We start from the raw sequence: 26,787 nt of genomic DNA, 5'->3' as shown, positions 1-26,787 counted from the left end.
TCTTTTGTCCAAAATGAAACGCTGAAGGTATTCGAGCAGATTCACACGCGATAAGATTTATTACACAGTAAGGGAGAACTCTGTTCCCTTTTAATATATTGAATGACCTAAGTGCAGCCAGCAAAACCCTTTGATGGGAGGAATATTCCAAAGACACTGATTTCAGATGCAAAGCAGCAGCCCTGGTACGAGGCTGTGCTTTGTTCTAACAGGTTCCAGCAGCAGCTGAACCAATGCAAACCGAAAACCTCAGCCATGTATAATTGAGCACTCGCTGCAGCTAAGGTAGGGCAAGTCTAAAATAAACACACCACAATACACCACTTTAATGCCATCTCTGCAAAATCCTCTCTAATTTCTCTTCTCAGAAAAGCACTGCTGAGGTCACTTGGCTTCTGTCCCTGCCCCAAACTCTCAGTGATTCCAGTCCTTACGAAGCGCTTGGGTGCTGAGAGCCTGCAGCCAGCTCCTGGTTGAGGAAGGAAAGCAAGGAGTGGTTGCACAGAGGGGGAAGAGGAGGGAGAGATAAACAATTACCAAAGAAAGGAGAAAGAAAAAGAGATTTTGCAAATCTCAGTTCAGTGGAGGCTGCACTTGGAGCAAGACAAGGCAAGCAGACCTACACGAAACAATTGCACAGCCACTTAGCAGTGCATCCCCAAATCATTGCGGTGCCACATGCCACAGCCCTTCCCTGCAAACTTCCTTCTCTGGGCTACATCTCAGACAAGAAATTCTGCCGGGGGAGGAAGAAAGGCACAAGACAAATCCAAGAGGAGCTCTTCCTCAAGCCTCAGGTTACAGATTTCAGACGAACATCCTGCCAGGCAGATAGGCTGGGGCCAGGAGTGCAGCCAGTGAAGAAAGCTCTCTCCTCGGCGGCTGCGCTCCCACCGGCCCTGCACGGAGAGGCTCCCAGGAGAGGCTCCCAGGTCCATGTTGCCATGACATAGCCTCCCTTAAGGAGATTAGGGGGGGCTGGCAGCCTGGAGAGGCAGCAGGCGAGGGGAGGCTGCTCCGCAGACGTGGCAAAGGTGACCTTTTCAGAGAGGGAAGTTCCCTCCTCCTCATCCTTTCCTATGAATTTGATGAGATCCGGTCATTAAAGCCAGAGGGAGAGAGCAAGTCATCTGCCAAGAAAGCCTCCAAACAGCCTCTGGGGACAGGGCAGGGGCAAGGGCAGGTACACACAGTGACTGCACTCTGTGTCTCCACATCCCATCCTGCAAGTTACACCTTGTAGTAGCATCTCTTCCGCTCCATTGCTCCTCTGACTAGTCAGCTGTGAGCAGCTGGGTTTGTTGCAGAGCAGCTGGAGCACTGGTCGTTTTGTTGACTCAGGGCCCCTGTTCGAACGATCCCTTGAAGTTACTGTATTTAAAACAGCTCAATAAACTGATTAAGTGGCTTGGAATTGGCACTGTATCTTCCACAAACATCAGAGGCAACAGTCGTAAAGTTGTTGCTTAGATGCAACCACATGCATTTACAAACACAAGTACATACATTTGTAAGCACCACCGTATAGATTTCATCTATTGATAGATCTGCAAAGCAGATCATTGACTTGTGCCTAAATCAGCAGCATCCCAATCGATTTAGGCAATAATTATACAGAAGTAATAGTTCTCTGCAGCTTTAAAGCCTCATCTGATATGCTGAAGCAGTAACAAGGAAAGAAAATTGCTTGCTGGCTTCCCTTTGGCATAGATGCCACGAATTTATTTCCCAATGTCCAGCAAAGGGGCTGGATTAACAGGGTCCTTCCTGTATTAGGTAGGAAGCTACTGGTAAAATGAGTATTGCTCAGTCTCTGTCAGGAGAGAGGTAATCCCAGGGAAGCAGATTACTGTAAACAGGAAGATCACACATGCAAAAGGTGGGGGAAGGGTTGTTTGTACAAATCTGTTTCTGTTAAACAGCTCCATTAACAACACAAATCCTGTTTTAAATTACATTTAACCTCCCGTGGTCAACTTTTTATCCCGCTGCTTTTTTTATCTACAACAGAGGTCAAAAAGGAACTACATGGGCGTTCAGAGCAAACAGTTACCAAAGCACCAAATAATTCTTACACAGGTATTCTCCATAATTTCTTTCCAATAGGAAAAACAGGCGGACGAGAAGCATGTCAGGGAACATTTCAAACTTTTCACATGTTTTGGGGTACTGGTCTTCAGAGCTGCATAATTTCCTTCTAAATCAGAGCCCAGACAATGCCCCAAACCACTGACCTGTGACTGATACTGGAAAAAGAGTTCTCCAACCATCCCATCTTGCTGGCCCAGCCCCCTAGCTGACCCTCTCTCCATTTTCCACGACAGGAAGATCTCAGTTGTAAGCTAGGAACTAGGAACCTCTGGCTTTCAGTGGCCATCCATGGCACACAGCAGCCTATTAGCCAACTTCTATTATATTCCACTGTCTATAAGGCACGTAGGATAAAGGGTTAAAATACTAATTGCTCCGGTTATGAAGCTCTCCTGCTGTTTTTGACCTATTTAAAAGCCAACCTACAAGGCACAAAAGACTTCCAATTACTGAGCTTACCAGGGAGAGCACTACATTGCTTGGAAAACAAGCCTGTGGACAACAATAATCCAAAAGATAAAAAAAAATAACCATTTAAAAATGAACTTTCTTTTACCAAACTGGCGCGAAAGGAAAGAACTCAGCCCAAGCACCCAACTACAGCCAAGCCTCCACCTGGCCTTGCAGGACGCTGTACGTCCGCACGCTCCAAGTAATTCCAGCACAACCCCCATGTGTTCAGAGAGACTCTCCCCGAGATTAGAAAGGCAAATTCAATACTTAGCCACTCTGCCAAGTCACAGGAGAGAGAGCCTGGGCTGTGATGCAGTGGGCTTTCCGCTGCCTTTCCAGCTCCCAGCCCTGCCGAGCGGGACTGCACCTTCCTCAGCATCACCTGCGAGACACCTTTGCTCTGCCAGGGCTGCAGCATCAGGTTTCTCTGTCCAAGCGTTCATTTTGTAGGCACCACACCCTGCTTCGTTTTCCAACTGCCAATTAGCTGAACATCCTATTACCTGGTCAACAATTCTACAAGTCTAACCAGTTTCATTATTAATTTTTTTATTTTTTTTTTCAAAAATCAGAAACTTAGGGTAACTTATTTAGCTGCAAGTTCTACTCAGGTGAGATTAGGCTTTTTCTGAGCCTATTGTTTCGGTCTTCCACTGGGATTCTGTTTTCTGCCAAGGTCCTACCCAAAGCCTCATTGTTTGAATCCTGGATTTGCAAAGCCCTTCCACTGCCTGTCCACTGTCCCTGTGGATCACAGCTTGTCTAACAGAAATTCATGCTGAATTTCACAGAGGGAGAGTTCTCCCCACTCCTCTGTCAGCTGGTCTCTGCTATTAACGTTTCCAATTGGTTTGTTGTGATGGACCAGAGATGCTCAATTGATTCACTCACATTTCACTGCTAAACTATAGGTGAATGCTACGTGGAGGAGCTCAGGCTTTGCACAAAAGCATCAGCCATAAAGAAATATGTTTTTATTAAGGGGTCAAGGCACGCCAGCACCAAGGGGAAGGTTTGTGATAGACACTGGGATCTTGTTCAGTTTTCACTGAAAACCAAACAACTGTGTGAGGATTGAAAAACACTTGGCTGAAAGAACTGTGTCCACCAAATCAGGAGAGAGGCGTCTCTCCGGAAACAAACCACTCCTCCCCTTTCCCCATCCTCCAGCGTGCTGATAGCAACAGATATAGTGAATGAATGCAAGCTCAGAGTGACTCAAGCCCTAATAATGCATTGTGTAACACAGATTTCTATCCTGACATCTAAATCAGGGTGAAAATCCCCCACCCTTTTTCAAAAACCAGCATTAAATTAGCACGAACACGAAAAACCCGGCAAGTTTTGCCTCTGTTACTGACACTATCTGTGCTATTTTCTCACTGCAAAGACACAGGGAGGGAGGAGCGAGAACTTACCGAAAGTAGAAAAAGCTGCTGCTTGAGGAGTGGTACCGTTTCACCATGAACCCCAGAGCCATGGTTACCTGCTGCCCTGCAACCTGCCGGGGCCCATTCCGAGCCAGCACACGGCGGATCCTGCGCTCCACACAGACCCCGCGCCACGACTGTCTCGTAATGCCATGAAATGACTTTCAGCAAAGCAGGAGGATTCCCACGTGGCACTAAATCCCAACAGGGCAAAACCCTCCCAGCTGTCTGCAGGGCTTTACTGCAGTCACTGAGACCATATGCAGCCAGTCCCCAACCATCTTTGCTCCCTCACAGTAAACAAAACTGTTGGTCCTCTTGGAAATACTCTCAAATTCCTGCCCGCAAACTGAAAATATTAATTTGGTCTCTCCTTTCAAATGTAATTTTCATTAAGTCTTTTCTCGTGCTTTTTTTACATGTTTTATATATTAATGACACTCATTAATACGTAACAAACTCATTAACATGTCACAAATTAATAATGACAAACATTAAAGACGAACATGCGAGTTGCAAAGCTCAGAGGATGCAGTAGGAAACAGGCTGGAAAAGCTGTGGAAGATGCTGCGGTGACGCGGTGCCAGGTCACCTCATGGAGAGAGCTCTTGGCAACTTGGTGAGTTGCTGTGCTGGCCACACACCTGAAGAGCCTCATCCACACCTGCCGTGGGTCACAACCCAGCAGAGCCTGAGCTTTTCCATATTAGTGCCTTGTAAAGACAAGATACACGTTTTCAAGTACAACAGACCAACCCGGCAAACAACCTGAACCTGAGTGACAGAAGGGATGTGAATTCCAGATCGAGAGGCTGTGGATTTCTACAGGACACCTGGATGCCGATCCACGTTTCTGGAGGAGCACCACAGCTCTCTCCACTCCCCCATCCACTAACCCAGACACACTGAAATAGAGTTAAAAGCCAGAAAACAGAGGTTGGCCAGTTGCTTTCTGCTGAAACAGAAAATCTGATTATGAAAAATCAGCAACTCATCTCCATCAATGCTCCCTACAGCATTCCTGGCTCCTTCCTATTTTGAATCAACTTGGAACAGACAGCATCCATCCTCTGTTCCCATTCAGCATGGCATGCAGTGTTACAGTATTCCAAATCTTGAGGTACACCAGGATAAATAATCTTCCTTACTCCAGAATTTTAGAGATATTTATCTACAAACATCTCCACTTTCTTAGCAGGACCCAAAGATCTCAAAAGCATGAGAAAGCAATATGACAGTAGCCTCTATTTCCTTCTAATCCTTGCAGGGTTTTAATTTATAAAGCTGTATAATACTTTCTTTGAAGGCAGGGTTCTTGTATTTGTCAGAACAGGAAAAGAGAAATACTATCAGTCAACCTGGCACTAAAAACCTGTGTAACACCATGACATCACCTAGAACCACCTGCTTAAAATGGGAAAGGGCTGACTCACCAGGGTAGGACAGGAAAGTTTTTGCTGCAACAGATCAGGACTCATACAGAACACAGGGAGAACAGAAGGTGAGAGAGTGGCAACTCCTCCTCACCAATTCAGAGTCAGCTGCTATGTTCAATAATGCCACCATGTGACAAAGCACCTGGATTTTATGCTTTGCAGGCCATCAGAGAAAATCCATGTTTCATTCAAGTCTATTTGATAATTTGTGCCAACACCTGCAGTAGAAGGGGACAGGGAGTAGATCTATTTTTAAAGAGACTTTGCTGTGTGTAACATCATGCCTTAAATCAAAGTTGTAGGAATTAATTACAGCTACATTTGTTGGCTTTCCCAGAATGACAGCATTTCCTTGACAGTGCAGAAGCAAGTATCCAGTATAAGTACCAACTTCAGGAAGGACAACCAGACTATTTATGGCATATTTATTACAAAAATTCAAGCAAAGCTGGTTACAAACAACGGTAAAAATAACAGGTACACGTTGTAACACCCTGAAAATAAAGATTTATAAGAAAACTTGACTCAAAGCAGACTGGGTGGACATTACCATGACTACAGGAGCAAGGCCATCCACATGGACAGTCACAGCTGGGAAGCAGCAGGGTTTGCTGTAACTCCTGACGTTAGCAGACCTCCAACAACCCCAGCCTTGCTATCTCCCTGATGTTATGGTGCTGCCTTTCAGATGGAGAAGACAGCACCATTGATTGAAGCAGCACAGCATGACAGATACAACTAATGAATTCAACTCTGCTAAAGGAGAAGGGAAAAGGCACTAAACAATGTAAAAATCACAGAAGCCTGGCGTGGCCTCAAGTACGGGGCAACCTGTTTTTCACTCAGTCTAGTTCTCCTGCTGGGCTACTGTGGAATGTAACACAGAGTAATGGTTAAAAAAACAATCAAGAAACTTTACAAATAGTTAGGAAACACCATGTGTAAGAGCTTTTGCTTGCCTCATATACAGTCCATTCCCAGTCTGAATCGCCAGCCCAAAACTAAACAAGGATATACCAAATGAAGCACTAAAAGGGTCAGAAATTACTGAGTCTTCCAGTTTTCTGCAAAACAGACCGTCTGTTCATTGTAGTAACACTGCAATAATTAAAATACCAGCACTGCAATCATTAGCAAGGATCCTTGGTGTGCCTGAACTGCACTGTGCATCTCGGGGCTCTGCCAGCGCTGGTGGAACCGACCTGCTCACACCAACACAATTCCTCATCTCAGCCACAGCACTATCTGCAGGCAAGCACTGCCTGCAGCAAGGCAAATTTCTGTAAAGCTGATCAATCCCATGGCTTTGTATCCTGGAATTGGAAGTCTGCAGCTTATTTGAGACAGATGCAGCAAAAGGTATTGGAGTCCATCTGCTTAACCCGAACTTACTGACAGCTGTTCAGAGCAGTAAAGTTTGCAGTCCTGTATCAGCAGTACATTGTACACTAAACTTGTAACTTGTATCAGTCCACAAACCACCCATCTGCCAGCTGCACAATAAATCCCTTCCTTGCTCTCCTCCTGGGAGTGCTCACACGTGCTGTGTGAGGCACTGAACCTTACCTGTCCTCGGAATTGTTGGGAGATGGGAGACGGAAACTTATGTTCCTGTCCAACTTGGACTGGCTCTTTGTCCTCTTGATGGATCCTTTCAGGCGTTTACTGAAGAAGCCCTAAAATGAGAAGTTGCAGAAGTGAGGCAGGGAAATTGATGCCGGTAATAAATCAATCACTGCACTGCCTCCGAGTCCAAAGGCAGCGGCGATTCCCGGTGATGCCCATTACAGAACAGCCTGCTCTGGGATTCCTCTGAGCAACAAGAAAGGCAGAGCAGGATTGTCAGTGACAGTTCCAGGATGTGAGAGCTTCCAATTGCAATAATTAGCACTGCTCACATTACGAGGGCACTTCAATGAATTCCAGCTATTATACAAGAGAAACCCCACGATTATAACTCAATAAGGAGTATTCTTCATTATATTTGTTCCTACTTCCCCTTTACATGTCATATTTTTAATTCCTGGTGAGCTTAAGAGTACAGATGTCTTTTACTATAAGCTTCTACTGTGCCCGCAATTGCACTTAGGTTTTCCTTTTTAATTTAGACATAGAACGTTAAATCTTACAGTAATTTGAAGTTTCAATAGTCTCACTTGCCAGAATTGAAAATTTCAAGATTTCACACACCAGTGACTTCAGATATCAATTATGATATTGGTATCAAGGAAAGCTCAATTCAGAAATCTACTTAGGATCTAAAAATAAACTAAATCTTCAAGAAATCTGTCTTCAAAATACAGCTGTTCACCGAACAATTGCAGCCCAAGCCATGTCAGTTGGAGGGAGCCTCTGGGGATCATCTCCTGCTCATTGGGGGTGTACTGCCAACACTAGGTCAGACTAACTCTGACTTGGTCTAGCTAAGTCTGGAAAACCTCTGGAGATGAAGGGAACAAAGGAAAGGCAGTCTGCTTTCTGCATCTGAAGGCAGGGCTGCATTTAAGGCTGCCCTTCAACTTCTAGGGCTTGCCAGCCAGCAGGCTCCTCAGGGGTGAAAGCTGCTATCTTCTCCTGATACAGTGGAAAAGAAAAGGCCTCATATCTAAATATGGGAAAAAAACCCAAGAACCCACCTCCCAAATGTACACAGCATGCTGGGGGAAAAGGTACTGTCAAAAGGGATGAAGCATTTTCAGCGGTGTGTGGCACTCAAACTCTGCCCATGATCTTGCACTTTTCTTAGTCCTGGTATTGAAAAAGTGCCTTTGAAAAACCCCTGTAATCAATAGATGCTTTTGGGCTTCTCTTGGGGCCACTGCTGGAATTCAAGTAGAGGATGCACAGCGCTTTCAAAGGCACTTTCATATATTCTGACCTCTCAGCATAAAAGGTAACAAACCCAGCCACAGGGATTCAGACCTGGTGGACCCTGGATTCAGTCCAGCACCTCTCAAATTGCAAACATGAAATAATATGTTTTTCTCCCCCTAAGGGCAAATAAGACAAAGCTGACACAATTCAGCAGGGGTCCAAAAGTATTTATATCAAATCATTCCAAATCCCGTTCAGAGAAGGACGGTGAATATTCATTTTTGTGTGCATGTACAATTTTAAATTGGCACTGCTTTAGCATTACTGAAACATGTTCTGGGTTTAATTGAACATAATCTACTCCCCAGTGGAACAAACATGCTGTCTGGCGTTGAACAGGGCTATCCAGAGCTGACAGTACAAAAAAAAAAAAATAGGGTACAAACATATTTAAAGATAAAAGTTATTCAAACAAAGGGTGTTCTTACTGGTCATCCTTCAAAGGCTTGAAAACATTTGCAATATTTGCTCTGTGCACCTCGCTGGCAGCTCATGCAGGGCCAGTGCTTACAGATGGACAACCTGGGAGCAGCATGAAAAATTCACATGTGCCAGAACTGAGCAGAGTTTTTCCGACTTCCATTTGCCAAAGGAAATGCTTTTAAATACTGAATGCAGATATAAAAAAGGATGCAGTGATGAAAAATAAACTCCTATCTGCAACAATACCAACTAACTGGAAGTTTTATTTCCTCATGCTACTGTAGAGAAGAAATCCCTGCCAAGGGTTATAATGCAGCTTGTATCATTAAAAAGACAAAACCACCATTATTGCTTTTCTTATTGTCTAGGTATTTCGTTTAAATACTTATTTCAACACAAAACAGACTCCTGTGTGGTTCTTATACCTAAACGGAATGAAGACTCCCAGCTTTAAGAATCATCATGGAATTTCTTTAAAAACAGTGGGAATTTTACTGCTTAAGCATACACTCTCAGACAAAAAAATATGTAATTTTATTACTCAAACTGCCAGAAATGATGAGACGATGTTCTCAGTAAAAAAAGTACAAAATATTTGGTTGGATAAATCAACTAGGATGCAATTTGAAGAGATCAGTACCATGTAAACACAGTGTTTCAAGAAGAGACCAGTGAGAGAACAACTGTACAAGAACTGTGCCTTAATCCCCTGAGAGACAGATTTGAGGGTCACGCGTAGGGGGATGAAGTTCCATACAAATTCCCCTCAGAACCACAGGAGGTTTAGGGGAACAGGGATGGAAAAGAGAGATGAGGAGAGCAAGCAGTGGAACACGAGCACACACAATCTGTGGAACAGGCTCAGGGCAGGTTCGTCATCTCGCCCAAAAGCATCAAGCACTGGGGTGAGAAATCCCAATGATACAACATCTAAAAATAATTCAATCCCACTGAGAATTCTATTTGGAAGTTAAGCAACTTGACTGTCACTCTGCCAAGAATCTCCACAGGAGATGGGATAATCCACCAGGCTGTTGGAACTTCCCTCCATAGCTGCACAGGGAAAGCACAGAAACTCTGACCCCCAAATATTTGCAACCCAGGGGAGGTGGCTGTTGAGGGCAGCTTTGGCTTTAGGAAATGCTCACTCCAAGATGCCTGACAAACAACTGTCTGTTTGTCCTTAACCTCAGAGCAGCACATGAACTGTCCAACAAATTCAGACACAGGCCCAGCAGGAGCTACTCAACTCCTTGGCTGCTGCTCCCCACAGACACGACGATTCCTCGCTCTGGGGAGAACAGCCCATGCATAATAAATAATGATTGTCTTGGTTGTTTTGAAAGAGAAAGGTTAATTCAGCCATGAACAAATAAAACTGTATGTAACCATAACACAAATTATCCATCGATACAGCACAGTGGCATTAGTGGAAGTTTCAAAGCACTAAAACCAGGGTAAAATGGGTGATAAAAAGGTTTATCTCAGACTCAGTGCTGTTACCTACGTTGGCTTTTTCTGAGGACAAACACATTGCCTTTGGGAGCCCTGCAACGCATCTTGAACATCTTTAATTCTCGATGAGGAGCACCAATGCATTATTAATAACACCAGGTGGGTAACTTCATTTACAGAGCGATGAGACTTATTCTCTCTGAGGGGAAGGGCTGGATGGGTACAAAGACAACCCTCAAGTGACTATAGATGACAGCAGAACTGCCTCCCTGCTGCTGTGTGTGGTGAGGACATGAAGCATTTTATTTCTCAAGTTGCTCACAAGCAGCTATCAAGAAAAAAAAATTAATGTCATAGCCAAGTGAAAATGCTCTCCTGTGCCAGCAACATTGTAAAGCTATGGGAGGCAAAGAAGCAGGGGAAGATAGCCAGGTTGTAAAATGGAAAGATAAAACTGGTAGGATATTCCAGGAATGAGCAGCAAACATGGAGAAGTTAACAATTCCCTACAAAACAACACCACAAGGCCATAACTAGCAAGGAGGTGGAGAAGTTTGCTTACGAGCCAGATAACACTCAGTATTAAAATATTAGCAGCGACTGCCTTCAAAAAGTCTCTCAATCACTCATACAGTAGAAAAGCAGAGGAAAACAACTCTAGGTACACCTTGGAGGCAATATACAGAACAAGACAGTGACTTACACAGTCACATTCCACCATCAACCCACCCAAAAAACCTGGCACTATGTCACTGAAGAGGTGGTTTGTGCACAGGCAGAAAACAATAAAAAAGATGTTTGAATGTACAAACAAAGGATAAAGCCCGATAAAAGTAAAGTGCTGTTATGTAAATCTGCCATAGCTCTCACACTAATGCATCACTCTCCTGATTTTCTCATCTCAGCAAGAAAACTAGAACAAAACAGAACTCCAGAAGTATAAACTGATTAAAGGCAGACAAGAGGGGGATTTCCAAATGATATGTTTTAAAGACCAACTATTTATTTTAGGAACAAAAGCAAGAAGGGATTAGGGATGTATAAAACAAATAGAATGGAAATTACCAAAGCTCCTCATGCACCCTGTTACATCAGAAAACCAAGGGGCAATTTCACATGAGAGGCAGCCACGTTTCACTGATTGTCAGGAAACCTTTCCTAATGCTGTCTATAAATGAGCCCATCCAATTCTCCACCACAAGATATTATACAAATTTTTTTCATCAAGATTAAAAAAGGATTATGTGTTTATATAAGGAAGAATAACATATGTAGCTGCATTAGTCAGGTTTAAAAATAACAAGAGTGAGCAATAATCATGCTTCAGGACACAAGCTGATCAACAGCAAGGATCAGGAAAGATATTTTTCCCCTGATGGGACAGCACTGCAGATTTGGCAGGATAACAATTTCAACTTTCCAATGAAAAATGGTCTACAGCCACAGGAGGGATGCAGGATAGGATGAACAAGTTTAGGAACAGTAATAAGAAACCCAAGGAAATGCAGAGGATACTGTAACAGGGTTACGTTGATATTACACCTGTTAATAAAATGCATTATAAGATTGCTTGCATTCTGTGTGATATGCAGTCAAAAGTACTAAAGGAATCACATTTCCAAGTCACTGGCAATTCAATTGGAAAATTCATGAAGAAGCAAGAACTACCTGATAGCCAGGGAGGGCCACATCAGCTTTTCAGATCCCAGTTCAGTACGGTGTTCAGAATGGACACAACTGGGAGCAGAGCCTGGCTGCCCTTGTGGGACCTGCCCACAACAGGGCACAGCAGAAGGAAAGAGCATCCTCAAAAGCCCCTATCCAGGAATTAAGGAGTATGGGGTCAGAAGTCTGGCTGAAGAACAACTAAGGAACGGTGATAGACAACATATATGATAAGAAGCAGGTCACCTGAGCCTGTCATGAAGGGCAGGCAATGATTTCCTGACCCTGGCTCCCTAGTCCCCTGGCATGTAGCCAGTAAGCAGCCCAACACTTCAGAACACCTTCTGATAACACAGCACACATGCTAATTACAAAAATTAATGGAAATGAGCTTTGTGAAAGCTCGTAACACAAACCTGAGAACTGGCTGCAGGAATATCTAAAAAGAGTAATTACAACAAGTGATAAGGTATCAAGGTAGAAGAAAAGGGTCCAATGGGATGTGGTGGGGATAGTGGCACTACTTGCTTCTGCTTAACATCCTTGTTAATCATCCAGAAGAAAAGTTAAACAGCACATTAATTACACTGAGCTGTATTAAATTAGGAGGTGAAGTGAGGGCTGGGGAGGACAGAGAAATGACACAAAGGGTTGGAGCAATTAGAAACTGGTAACACGCATTCCTGTGAACTTCAGTTTCAGAACTTGGAGAATCAATTGAAGGGAATTAAAAGCACAAGAGCAAGAAAAGTGATAAAAAGACCAGAAGGACTAATTTGCAGAGGATGCATTAATTAAACTTTGCATAACTTGACTGTTACGGAGATGAAGAATAGACTGAGTCGGTACGTATTTAAATACTACTAACCCAAGGACAGCTGGAATGTGAGCAGTGTTTAAAGCTATGTACGTTCACAGTTCCCTACATTAACTAAGGAATAAAAGGAATTGGATAAAGTCAGATTTAAACCAAACATGAGAATAATGTTCCTGCTGTTGAGGTCCACTAGACAGTGTCACAGCCTGGATATCTCTATCATCTGACTCAACACTAAAGTTTGATGTAATGAACAAATCTGCTTTGGAGCAAGACAGTGTGAGGGTTATAAATCCTGTGAACAGCACTGTTCCAGAGTGAAGATATGGACGAGAGCTCAGTGAGCACCCTGGAGGAAGTCAGTCACCCATTTGTACCTTCTGACACAAAAATTCACAGAACAGCCACCACATCTAAGCCATCACATCACAGGTAAGTGATAAAAAATTAGACCAGATTCAAACAAAAGTGTCACAGCAAGAAAAGCTGGAAAATGGAAGGAAAAATGTTCATCTCTCTTAAGGGGACACATTTGAGCACAGCCAGCTTTTCAAGGAGGATGCCAGGCTGCCTCACAAAATCCAAATCAACAATTCCATCTCTGCACTGGTGCTGATGCAGAATTAAAAACATGTACTTGTATGCCATGGGGTCACACAGCCAGCACAGCTCAGACTTGTCCTGTCCTGGCAGCGCGGCGGGAGCAGAGCAGAGCTCTGGAGGAACAACAATCTTGCTGACTGCATAAAAGATGAGGCTGGGCAGCCACGAGATCTCATCAAGCTTTGACCTTCACTTGGGCTGGCTGCATTGTCTTCTGTTCCATTTAGCTGTACTCTTAAAGAGCAGAGAGGCAGACAGCATTTCTATAGATCCAATTATACCCTCGACCAGAAACTGACCAAGGAAGGCGATCTGCAAATATCCTCCACCAGGGTTCCTATAAAAATCATTTTATTTACTTCAAAGACTGCGTTTGGCTTTCCTGTCCCATTTGCACTTGTTTCTTTGCCTCTCTCTCATCTTTTTTTTCCCTCTTATTAGCCAGCAGACATGGATGAATCATATATTATTTGCGATAACAACCCTACCCCAAAGAAGCCAAAACCGGGGAGCGCAATGTGAGTCTGAAGAGCGGTTCAGCAATTCCTCTCCATCCTGCCACTGCAGGAGGTCTGAAGATGTGGATAACCTCATATTTACCCCTGATCCTAGATTCCAATGGCAGAGCAATGAGAGAATGTGTCAGGTTGCCACAGTGCTCCACAGTGCCACAGTAGGGAACGGGATGCACGGAGACCGAGACGCTGCCAGGACATGGTGTGTGTGGGAAGGGAAAAGCTGGTTCCTTGCCCACTTATGTGTCACGGTGCCTACTTGTAGCCAGTTCCCTCTGCCTCCCTATTTGTTCAGTCAAATAGTACTCATTGTTAAAAATATGACTTTTTCTATATATATAAACAGAACACATCTGTCTATATGTGAGGAGGCACATTTCTGAAACAGCTGAGAATTGTCAAATGGCAATTTACACAGCTCCTAGATGGAGACTGATGTTTTAACTGAGGATAAGAGTATTTGGGGAAACCGGGAAGAAAAAGAAAGGACAAGCAGTAAGAGCTCTTCTCTCTGCATGCACACCTTGTGCTGTGCAGTGTCAGCACTAGCAGAATCCCCTTTAATCCCCTCAGTGAGATAACCAGAACAAACCATAGAATCATAGAAGGGTTTGGGTTGGAAAGGACCTCAAAGATCATCTCATTCCACCCCCTGCCATGGGCAGGGACACCTTCCATTATCCCAGGTTGCTCCAAGCCCCATCCAACCTGGCCTAGAACACTTCCAGGGATGGGGCAGCCACAGCTTCTCTGGGCAACCTGTGCCAGGGCCTCCCCACCCTCACAAACACATGGCACACACTGGTCCATGTGGTGGTTTGTCCTAGAGAAGAGTATAACTCCTGAAATTCTGCTTTTCACACACTAGTAAGTTTAAACGTACATCTTTTCCTCCAGTGCACATGCAGGAGGTAGAAAGGCAAATTTCCTGAAGTTTACACATCAGCCCTTTAAAATAAATCCTTCACTGACCACAGCCACTGAAGAGACTACTTAAAAAATGTCTCGTTGAGGAAATGTTTGCTTAAAGGCAATTATGCTGTTATAAATCAAAATTCCAGATGCTAAAGCAATGCCAATTAGCAGTATTAAAAAAACAGATGCCTTGTTCTGAGAGAGCACCACTGCCTGGTGTTTGAAAGGAAAAAACCTGCACAGAACGTGCTGGAAGCCACTGTCCTATTGAGAAGACAGCTTTTAAATAGCTGTTCTGAGATGCAAACTTAAAAAGCTGTAAAAGCAACTTATTATGAAAGTCTCAGCATAATTTTCTGTCAGGATGGAAGAAGGTTAAGCTGTCCCCTGCCTTAAGCTGCTTTCTGTTAGAAATCCAAGCAGTGAGTGGAAGAGGTATGGCACAGAGTCAGGGCCATGGAAAGAACAACTGAGACAGCACTACTCTGCAGCTGCCCCTGGCCCTCCAACCTGCACTGGAGGTGACAATGTCTGGAGAAACAAAACAGCGAGTTCTCTTACTATTCATCTCCTTTATATGTAGAATAAATCCCTGTCAAATAAAGACAACCTCACAGACACAAATTCAAAGCTGTTGCAGGCACCTCTTACATCCTTGACTTGCAGCTCTTCCCAGACCACTGATCTGTAACTTCCATGAGGCACCCAAGTCACCTTTCCTACTTCTGAGAGCTGGGAAATTCTTATTATCAACCGAAGGCAGAAACATGATTCCTCCCCACCTTCTCACCCACCTATTAGGTGTGTGCCAATCCACCAAGTTAACAGCGTGTTTGGTTTCACTAGTTTTGGCCTGAGCTCATCCGTATTCTTAAGCAATCTGACTTCTAATTGCAGCTTGCTCTTTTAAGCAGATCACAAGTTGGCATGTTTTAAAACAGGGTGATCTCAACCCCCACCTGCACCACAACCTGCTAAGGAGTAACAGAGTGTAAATGGGTTACTCAGAGCAAAACCTCCAAAGCCAGAAGCCTTGTCCCCTTGAGAAGGACAGGAGGGTGCATTCTGCTCCTGGGCATACAGGTGGTCAGGCAGACAAAGCAGCAGAATCCAGCTCCACGTGGCACGAATAGCTTCTAGCTCTGTGCTGGTTTATGCCCAAAAAAAGCATCCATGTGCTGCCTCCAGAGCCTATTTGCTGGAGTCCTAAAAGCCCAGCACACCACCAGGGAAAATAAGAAACATTCTGCAAGGTCCTTGATTTGAAAGGGAGCAGGAGCTAAGAAGTATCAGAGAACTATTAGACAAGAATTAGAGAACCATTAAACCTTTACTTAAGAGATAGGATCAGCATAAAAAAGTTGTCCCAAAAAAAGGAGGCATATAAAATAAACAATACAGATAGTCATCAAACAGTTCTGATAGGCTGCTTGCAGTTGTCAGACAAAAACTACTACAATGCATGTAGACATCTAAAGGCAAGGGCTATTACTTATACATGAAGGCAGAGAGAGCAGAGAATTTCTTATAGATGAAGAAAAAGATCAGACTTTTGAAGGCTCTCAGAGTTCAGAAATCTTCCTGGAACTCTGTGGACCATGGGCTCAGGATAAAATTCTCAGAACTTGACATAACAGAATATTCGTGTAACAGCTTCACATACAACTAGACCAAGGCCCTTTTCTCCCCAAGTACCACCCAGAAAACAGGTCTCTGAAGTGACAGAGGGCTGTTCATAGAACACAGAATAGCTGAGATGGCAAGACATTCTCTGGAGATTGTCTAGTCCAACCCCCTGCTCAAAGCAGAGTAAACTAGAGCAAGATGCTTAGGAGGATCTGAGCCCAGAGTACTTTGGAATATATCTCCAAGGATGGAGACTCCACAACCTCTCCAGACAACTTGTTTCAGTGCTCTATCACAGTGAAAAAAAAAAAAAAAAAAAGGTTTTTGTTGTGTTTAACTGGGATTTCTTACAGTTCAATTTGTGTTCAGGGGCTCTTGTCCAAAGAGCCTGGCTCCATCGCCTTTACTCCCTTCCATCAGGTATTTACACACGCTGCTAACACTTCCCTCAGAGCTTTCCCTTCCCAAGGCTTTTTCCCTTCCCATTCTGCTTTAACTGCTACTTCAGGTGTCCTTTGAACTAAAGGGAAACGGGATTCATGGTCTTTCAACAAACATCAGTTAGAAGTCCAGGTTTTGTTCTGACAAGGAAGCCTTTATAAAAGGAATATTCTTCCCAAGGAGGACAGTCAAGCACCAGAGGAGGTCATTGAGCAAGACTCTGCATCCTTGGAGGTGTTCTACCCCTCACTGGAGAATGCCCTGAGCACCCTGATGTAAGTTGTTCCAGCTTTTAAGAGGGGATAGATCAGAGATTTCCCTTCCAATCTGTATTATTCTATGACTCTGAAAAGGGACCAAGTAAGGACACCCAGTATATTCACTGCATCCCTTGTCCTTTTCTCCATTCCAATAAATCATGAGTTAACAGGCTGCTTTAAATACCATGTATTCTAGAAACTCTGACCAACATTAATCCTTTAATAATTTAAACAGCTTTCATTAAATCCTTGGCTGTTTCTTCATTTTATTTTTTAAATGACATGATGTAGGATTTATCCAAAACCAAAGTTTCACACACATTTGGATCTAAAGGGAGCTCGGAAGTGTGCTTAGAAGGGATGAGTGTTATCTAAAGCAAAGCAAGGATATATACACAAAGCTGCAGAAATGGTACTTGTGTCCAGAAATGGTACTCATGTCCATAGCGAACATCCAAAAAACTCCAGTGTTCACTAGCTAATTCTTCTCCTGGTTTTCTTCAGGTTTTAAAGTAGGCAGATTACTAGCATTTGTCCTCAGTCTAATAATAGAAATACCTTTGTGCTTTTAAATACACTGACCAAAGACTGAGACAAGCAAGAAAATCCAGGCTGTAGCTGAAAAACTCTCATGCAGACTCAGAGCCAACCAAACTCGGGACAAAACCTGAAGAGCTAAGGAGGAATTAATACACCTGCAGAAATTCCATCAGCTTCTGAATAAACTATAAAGCCATTTCAATTTTCTATGTACTTCACTGGCATGAGGGGAAAATAACACGCCATCGCTAACCTAAAGGAACTTCTTTCCTAGTCAACACTGAATATGGAATGCAATCCCTGGAGGCGACTTCAAAAGTATTTATATAGGTCGCTGCCCACATTAACTCTGATGTTTCACTATCTGCAACTTTAGATCAAGGCAATGAAAAGCAGCAAGCTTGGGATCTACCAGATATTATCATTGATAATACATGACACTTGACAGCAAAGCCCCCTTGGTCAACTAGAAATATTAACTAAATATTCCCTCCCTCCCAACGCCCCCCCCCCCCCCCAGCTTGGTTTACACTGTGATATTTTAATCTCCTCCTCCCATCCCACAAGACAGATCCCCCTTTGCAGGGCAGGCACAGCACACTTACTGGTACTCGGAAGGGAGAGGTGTTGGGAACATCCATGGAGTTGGTTTTCTCAGAGGTGCTGGTCCCTGAGATGCTCCGTCTGCGAGGAGATCTCTCTGCTGGGACCTCTGAGGAAGAGAAGAAGAAGAAGAAGGTGGTGAATGGGTGCCTGGGGGTGGGGAATAGTCAGGTTTTGTGCTCTGCAGGACAGACTCCTCAGCAAAGTTTCAAGTGTGCTACTAAACTGCTGAACTAACCCACCTATTTCTCTATATCATATTTACTTACTAAATTACAGTGGCATTTTCACTGGCAGATTCCAGGTTGTGAATCTGACTTGACTGTAGGCAATTAAAATTAAAAATGCTGGTAAAGATCAATACCTAGACATATTTAATATTCTGTTACTGTCTGAGAGACAGTATTCAGAGAACTTTAATATATTTATTAAATTTAATTTTTTTTTGCGTAAGCAATGCAGTAATTAACAGATAATTACAATCAAGACCCAGGGAAGCTCAATTTTAGTCCCAGCTGAATGCAATTTGACAAAGGTCAAAGTTTGGTCGTGTGTGATCCCACTACTTGCTCAAACCATGCAACCAGCAGAAGACTTAGAAGTGCCTGGGTAATATGACATATATATCTCTGCAGATAAAAAAAAAAAAATAGGTCAACTTCTCCTCATTCTGGCAGTATGACCTTACTAAGACACGACTTTGGCATCTTAAATCCATGCAGGCTGATCTGACGAGCACAATATTCATAAAAGCTGCACTGATATGTTTTTCTAGTATAAATACTAGAATAATAGCATAATAAAGTATACACAGCATTACAACCCTCTCCACAAACACACATATACTGCACATAAATGCATTTTTATATATAGCTAGATATGCATATGTATGCATACAGATACCTTTATCACAAGTGCTGCCCATCTCCAGCTCAATTGCCAGACTTTAAGGAATCCAGCTTCCCAAAACGCCCCCCAGCACGGGGAGGGAAAAACCCACTTCCTAGCAGAAAGTCCATTGTTATCTTCCGAATCTCAAAGGGAAGGAGCGAGCCGTGACTCCAGCCAGTGACATTTTGACTCCTGCCGTTTTCCTTCCAGGAGCCAGCAGCCGCAGCTCAAACTTCCATTCCCGGCCGCCTGGCCCTGGGGATCGGTGCTCCTTCCACTCCCGGGAGCGCCGGGGCTCTGCTCCCCCTCCCTCCCCGGGGCTGGCAGGGAGCAGGCGAGCGAGGCAGCAGCACACAGGACTGCAGCTCTTCAATCAATCGCTCCGGCTGCACATCCTCATTACTTACTTTCAGGCTATTAACAGACGCCCAACTGCCGGCTTCCCTCCGCTCCCGAAAATTTCGCTGTACATCCTGATTCACAGCGGCAAAAAAAAAAAAAAAAAAAAAAAGCAGGGTTTATGGAGAGAGACAGCCAGCTGGTGCCACGAGGAGCAGCGTTTGCCTCCAAAGAGCCGAAGGGGAAAAAAGGAGAGGAGCCTTCCTCGGGGATAACATTACTTGTGATGTCTCTGCACACCGGATTTTGATTTCACCAGAGTTATAATACATCTCTCCCATGGATGCTTGAGGACCGACAAAATGGAGCATTTACCGGAGGGGAGGCTGAGTCGTCTGGACCCTGCAGTATTAGTGTCTCACACGGTAGATATTTATCTTTAAAAAAAAAAAAAACAAACACAAAAAAACCCAAACGGCTGACATTGAGCCTCTCAGTCTGCTGGGGGAAAGGACCAAGAGGGAGAACAGCCTCCTAAACTGGGCAAAGAAAGTGTAACACACTGGGAAATGGGCAGGGCACTGCCGGGCGTGGGGACGATGCACGAGCCCTTCTCACACGGACCAAGCACATCCCGGGCTGTCAGAGCTCATGGTATCCATGTCAGAACGAGACCCTCTGGGAGAGATTCCTGCAGCTGAACATCAGGCACTTTTTCCTACAGCTGAGGAAGCATCACCTGTTCCAGAGCTGGAGGGTAAGTCCCCACCAAGGCACCTTTAGAGAACAAAGCCCTTGGAGCAGGGCCAGTGCCAGCCCAAGGTTTTTAAGTCAGTCCCACCATCTCAGGAGCTTCTGCAGTGCTGCCAGTTTTATCTGAAGATGTGCTTTAGTGTCACCAGCCGCCTCCCTTGTCTATACAAAAAGGAAACTTTATTTTCTGCAGCACCTTTAAGTCCTGCCCTGCCCAGAGAGAGCTGTGTTACACAGGATTTAAAACACTGCCTCTGCAGTTCCAGCTGTCCACGTAAGGAAGGCAAACCGGAGCGATATATTCCCTTGGAACTGGGGGGTAGAGCGAGCACCTTTTATGTTACACTGCCTAGTAAAACATGTAACGTAATAGGTTTGGCTTTATCCACTTCTCACGCGCAGGAAATCACATCAAAGCTGCCCCGGTAATTTAAAACAGTCTGTTAACTTTGCTGAGTCATAAATGAAAACAGGAGCCCGAATTCCCCACCGTTTCCAACCACACGTTCTGCAGGAGGGGTAGTTTGGGAAAGAGTTTTAAGTTTGAACTGAATGGAGTTGAAAAGCTACCACAAGGAATGTGCCTGGCTCCCCTCGCCTTCCCTCTCCCCCCACATGCACCCAGCAGCAATCCAAGTCCTCTGCAAATAAAACACTGAGATTTCATCAGTAAAATGAGTTTTTTTCTTTTCTCAGGCCATCACAGAAATGTAGCATTTGGAGAAGGGAAAATAAAATATTCACTAGGTGCCTGCAACAAAGTAAAAACTACCTTTCCCTCTCTTCTCCTTCTAAAAAACAAGAGTAAATAAACATGCTTAGTCCCTAGGAAAAGGAAGACCCAGATATAGCAAAATTGTCGGGAAATGTTAACTGGAAATCAAAAGCTGAAGCAACTTGCTGTGACACCCGTAGAACAGGATTTTTGCTGAGTCGTGTAAAAGAAATCTATACTGTCACCACCAGGCAAAAAATTAGACAGTTCCCTCCCCTGCTCCACTGGTAATGCTTGGGGCTGCTCTTGCATAATCTTCACCTGCTGTAAAAATCAATGCACCTCTCACCACCTTAGTATTAAATTACAACTGCTTTCTGCATTGCTCACTCTCAGGGACCAAGGCTACAGATAAATCACATTGTTTATCCATCAAAATAATCTGAAACCCTTTTCAGCCACTCGGTTTCTGGGAAGAAAGGTGAAAAAAAAAAGGTAAAAAGGAAAAAAAAAGAAGGCAGATAGATCTTCCCCTTTTCAACCTTCAGCAAATAATGGTAGAATCCTACAATGGTTTGGGTTGGAAGGCACCACAAAGATCATCCAGGCAGGGACACCTTTTGCTACACCATCAAACAAATGAGTCATAAACATCCCTATGGGACACTTTTATCACCTCCTATACTGGTGATACGCAGTAATATTTATGTAAATAAATGTTTATGCAAACAAGCATTTACTTGCTATTACTACATAGTAATAGTCAGCTCCAAAGTAGCTGAGCCAATTACTCTGCAGTGGCAGATGCCTCCGAAGAGGGAACTGCCCAAGGATACAATGCAGGAAGGTCTCTTTTCCCATCCTATTGCACCACTCTACTCTCAGCAATACCAAAGCTTGTTTTGTTGGCCAGAAGGCAGGTTTGTGTAAGCCAGGTGCCATTTACTACTCAGAGTAGTGGTGAGGATTGCCCTCCTTTGAAGGCAACCCTCTCTGCCACAGTGGTGCAGCCTCAGAGGCCTCAGCACATGGCTCTGGGGCTTAACCTAAATTTCCTTTTGCTGGGTGCCCTGGCCACTTGAAATCCAAGCCTTGCTGTGGTGGGAGTTTGTATTCTCACTATGAAGAGCTCTTTCTCTGGGTGGAAGAAGAAGAGACTAAACAAAGTTCCCAGCTCTGCAGGACTAAGCCACATCAGGTAGGAAGGGTTGGGAGACAGAATAGGAACAAGAAGAGGAAGAAATATCTGAACAGCATCTTTCAGATGGGTATTACCCAATGAAATAGGAAGCCTCACATATAAAAATGTTAATGTTTTATCTTGCAGTAAGCACTCCCTCTCATTTTGCTCACCTGGGGAGAATTCAGACTTGGGCCCAATTCACAGACTGTCATAAAAATGTCATTAAATGCCTGTGTAAGAAGCTTAGGGTAAAAGCAAACTCAAACCCCTTGATCTGTTTTAAGTCCTGAAGTCCAAGTTTGTGTTCTGACTAGAACACATTATGCAAATCCTGCAAGGTATAACTTAAAGGAAAAAATGGAAATTCGCAGAAATAGCTTTTCCACATTTATGAAGGGAACTAGACAGGGGAAGAAAGCTACAAGAAGATACATCAGAGTGAATGCAACCAAGTCACAGCACACTGTGCACAAAAAGTGCACAAAAGCTGCCAAGCCTGGGAAGGGAAACACAAAGGGAACCCTGCAAAGCTCACTCGCTATAGAACTCCAGCATCAAACAACTGCTAGATACCAACTATGATCAAAAACTCACCCACTCCATTAGCAGGGGTTTGAAAAGGAGATACTGTGCTTTCCAAGACAAGTCTTGGAAGATGATCCAGGTAACCATAAAAGACTTTTAATTTACAGACAGGTAATTCTGTTGGTGTTAGGCACTTGCATTGTGCTGGTACATTAAAAAAGTGTAATTGAACTAGTGCCCAGTTCAGAAGGTGCAAAGCAAGCAACCTAAATGACACATAAGTCATTTAAAAGACATTTAAGTCATTGATTCCTAAAGGACTTCACAGTCTGAAAGACAAGACCTACCAGGCAAAGCAGATGAATACTAGAGGAGGCTGGAAGAAAGGGCATGAATATCATAGGAGAGAAAAGTTTTTGGGTTTCAAGTACAAACTCACAATTTCTTTTCGCTGAATGTTCAGAGGAAACTGTATATGGCATTTAGTGAGTACAACATCAGCTGTTCTTAGACTGATGCATTCACTTTGAAGGGAGGAATGAATCCTCCAGCTCTGCAAACCCAGTCAGAAATTAAACAGATGCATGTCCCTAAACTGCTCAACAAATCCTCTTGTGGCATGTACAAAATTTGGGATAGTTGTTCCTTTTTAACCTCCTCATGCAGCAGCATCTAAAGCCTCCTTTAATGTTGACTCCACACACAGCCAGACAAATTGCCTGGACAACTGTGCCAACACAAAAGCACACACAAGGAGCTACTTCCCACGACCTGGAGATGCTGATGTCCTCGTTAGTTCCTAATGATCTTGGACTGCCCCTGCTAATTCAAATTACCTTGTGTTTGCTGCAGAGAGACTGTACACACAATTAACGCCGATCAGCTGACTCATGGTAACTTGTTCCTGCAGCCTAATTTGTTTAGAGGCTTATGACTTAGACACACATTAGTATGATATCAATATTTATTGTCCTTGTTATTAAACAACAGCCTTGAGCCACAGCTTTCCAAACCAATCTTTTTACTCTCTGTAAGAGGGCTGTGAGTTGAGGTATTCTCTAAAAAGCAATCCTGTGGGATTGTCTCACGAGGGACTACTGGCTCTTGGATGCAGCAAAGCTCAACAGCTCTTCCCTGTTCCTCTCCGTGGCCCAGGAGTCTGCTCTGAGCCTTAGCACCCCCTTGGCTCACAGTGGCAGGATTTTGCCCCTGAGCAGTAAGAATTATTGTTATGGACACAGGAAAAGTCCCAATGTACTGTAGGCATCCTAGGGATGTCACTGAACCTTAAATACGGTCCCAGAGTTCAGACACCACTTGAGAATTTTTCTTCTAAATGCATCTGATATATTTCTCCTCTTGAGAAGGAAAACTTTGAGCAGTCTCCCCTGATTTATCTCACTGCCATCAATCAGTCCAGGAGTCAGGCAAGCTGACAGAAATGAGTGGAAGTGGGCTGAACCCAGTGATCAGCTCCTCAAAAGGCACAGAGAGGAAAAACAGAGCAGTAAGTAACAGTTTAGCCCAGTTCAGCTCATTTGCTGCCCTGCACGTGCCCATTTACAACCTAACCTTTGCCCAGCGTGTTTGTAACTACTTCAAACAGGCTGTAACCAAGTTTAATTAACAACTGCACACCACTTAAAAGCTTTTAAAAAGAAATAAGGTCAGGTAACTGAAGGACTGAGGAAATTAAGCACCAAAGTAGTAAAGGCTTCCCAGTAAAGTGCTAAAAACCAAAAAAACCCACAAAACACAGTCAGTACCCTACCGTACCAAGAAATGAGAGAAGGCTTTTCTCATCTTCCGTGCTGCTATCCAGCCATTCGGCCACATGCCCAGGAGAAAGAAGACTTATTCTCCAGCCAGAAAACTTTTCCATACAGAACACAATAAGTGAACGAAGCAGGGCAGGAAGGGTGGGGAGGAGCTGATGGTCTTGGGATTCCAGTACTCCAGTTATTGTCTACACTGACAACATGGGAGCGTGATCCTGCTCTGTTCCCTCAACCCTACATCTGACACAGCAGGCATGGGTGGGAGCAGTAAGTGGGATCTGTACTTGTTGTCCCTTTGTGTCAGGTTTCAGTCCAAGCAGGAACAGAAGGCAGGCAAAAAAACAAAAACAAAAACAAAAACAAGAGGAGCAGGGGAAACTGAGGTTTTAAAATCCAAAAGAGGTAGCAGGTTATGATAGAATCAGTTCAAATAAAAAGTAGAAATAGGTCTCAGTGCTGAAGAAGCTCAAAATAAGTGAGCACAATAGCTCACCAGCTACGTGCAATGCATTCCTACCATCCCTCACAGTGTTGGCTTTGTTTGAAGGCTCAGGTATTATGCTTTATGCTGGAAGAAAAAACAGCAAGCTCAGAGGCAATTTAAATCCCCTCCCCATTACTGACGAGCCTGCATTCCCCTGTTTACAAGCCCCTTCCTGCTCCAGCTATTATCCCAGCATCCCAGCCTTCCTTACAATGAATTTGTTCATGCAATGGCAGGTTGATCAATCTGTGGATAGGAAGCTCCCACCCCTCCCTCTCCCCTCCTCCTGCATGGCGGCGGCATTGATCGGCAATAATGGAATCTGCTGCTGGCTGCCAAGGGCAGGAGAGAGGAGGGAACTGCTCCTCTTCCTCAGCGCCGAGCAGCGGGAGAGAGGGAATTGCTCCTCTTCCCCCGCGGCCGCAGCACCGCTGGCTTCAGCCTCGGCTGCACCGGGGCAAAGGAGAGAGAGGTGAGCAGAGAGCAGCATCCTGGGGGCTCAGAGAAGTCATCAACAAGAACGGGTGGTTATTTATTGGAAAAAAAAATAATAATAAAAAAAGAAGATAAATGGAAATAATCCTGCCCTGTCTAGACAGCTCTGCAGTGAGGACTCGTCGCTGTGACTTTATGAAGGGTCACATTTAATTGTGGCATCATTTAAATGTTACAGCATATGATTTATTCTACACAAAAGAGCGTTTTACAGGTTTACACAGGCACGAGCAGAGACGACTCCCGACTCCTGGTAAGTGAGGGACTCCCGGGCCCCACAAATCAAAATTGCCTTTGTCCTCAGGGGATGGAGCTGATGCTCTGATCAAACTGCACTCTTTAAAGAGACAGCCGCCTTTTGTTCACCAGTTTCTGAACCTGTCTTTATTTTAAATAATTTACACAGTTGCCAATCCCTATTACAAACAAGGACATTCCCTGACCACTGAGTAAAAACCCAAGCTAAAACTACGACACCAAAAGTCCATTAGATCAGCAAAGCAAAAAATTAGATACCAACCAACAAATGAAGAAGAAGAAGAAAAAAAAGAGCTATCAAGTCCCAGCAGGGAAGAAAATTCCAATTACTAAGACAACCTGTAGCAAGTATTGTTTGTGCAGGACAGATATTTTCATAAAACACCTGCAAAGCAGGGCAGATGCTCTCCAGAATTCCCAATTAATGAGGGAACATGGGACAGGCTGTTCAGGAGTGAGGTACTACAGCAGCGTGGAAGACTGAGCTGAGCAGTCCCCCTGAACAAGCGCATCCCCCACCCCAACGTGAACTGAGGGATGAAAACCCAGAAACATTCCCTACATCACAGAAAATCCAGCAGTAGAGAGATCTATTTCCCATCTATGCAAAAACAGCTGATTTTTTTTTTTTCCCCAAAAATGAGCTGTTCCAACAAATTTCCCTCTATGTGTGGGAGGATCATGTTTGGTCCAACTTTTACAAGTAGAACCTTTTCTTTGAGACTGAGCAAACTGATGATGTAAATCTACTTGCAATAAGAATGGAATAAAAGCACTTTTAGAGAAAGGATCAGAATGTTATTTTTGTCTATCTGGTTGTTCAATATGAAATGAAAACTTTCAACTTCTTACTTTTAGTTCCCTTAACAAATACTGCGCCCACAACCACCTGACTGACTTCCCATTAAAAACTGGTTTAAATTGCAATATTAACTATCAACTCCATAAATAAAAGGTTCTAGGGAAAACACAGCTAAGAGTATTGATTTCCCATAAATGTTTACCAATTTTGCATCCTTTCTAGGAGTATAAATCATGTGCAAATCCTGTTTTGCCTCCTTAGCTGCCTCATCTTGTATCATAATTTAATTTATTAATTTCTTTCAATGTTCTATAATGTTCACGATAACAGGGGAAGTATATTAAATAGGAAATATGACACTGGCTTATTGGAGTATTTTAAAATATGGGAGCATTAAAAACTTCATAAAAATACGGA

The 26,787-nt window shown here is 43.8% G+C and overlaps 1 protein-coding gene across 13 annotated transcripts in view; it reads right to left on the bottom strand.

The window, feature by feature from the left end:
• Positions 1 to 26,787, bottom strand: part of RASAL2 (RAS protein activator like 2) — a 164,917-nt gene that overhangs the window by 30,414 nt on the left and 107,716 nt on the right. For 12 of the 13 annotated variants that reach the window (XR_010432617.1, XM_064664159.1, XM_064664160.1 and 9 more), the window contains 2 exons: positions 18,150 to 18,256; positions 6,977 to 7,086 (listed from right to left, as the gene is read on the bottom strand). Coding sequence is in view for 12 of the 13 variants with exons in the window: in XM_064664159.1 (XP_064520229.1) it covers positions 6,977 to 7,086; positions 18,150 to 18,256 (217 nt within the window). In the remaining variant the exon portion in view is untranslated. Of the gene's footprint in view, positions 1 to 6,976; positions 7,087 to 18,149; positions 18,257 to 19,050; positions 19,355 to 26,787 lie in introns of those variants that run through there. The other variant, XM_064664165.1, reaches the window with a different exon arrangement.

Source organism: Pseudopipra pipra, chromosome 9 (assembly GCF_036250125.1).
Source record: "Pseudopipra pipra isolate bDixPip1 chromosome 9, bDixPip1.hap1, whole genome shotgun sequence".
Taxonomy (NCBI): Eukaryota; Metazoa; Chordata; class Aves; order Passeriformes; family Pipridae; genus Pseudopipra; species Pseudopipra pipra.
Note: the sequence above shows the minus strand (reverse complement) of the source record. Positions and strands in the feature narration are given on the sequence as shown.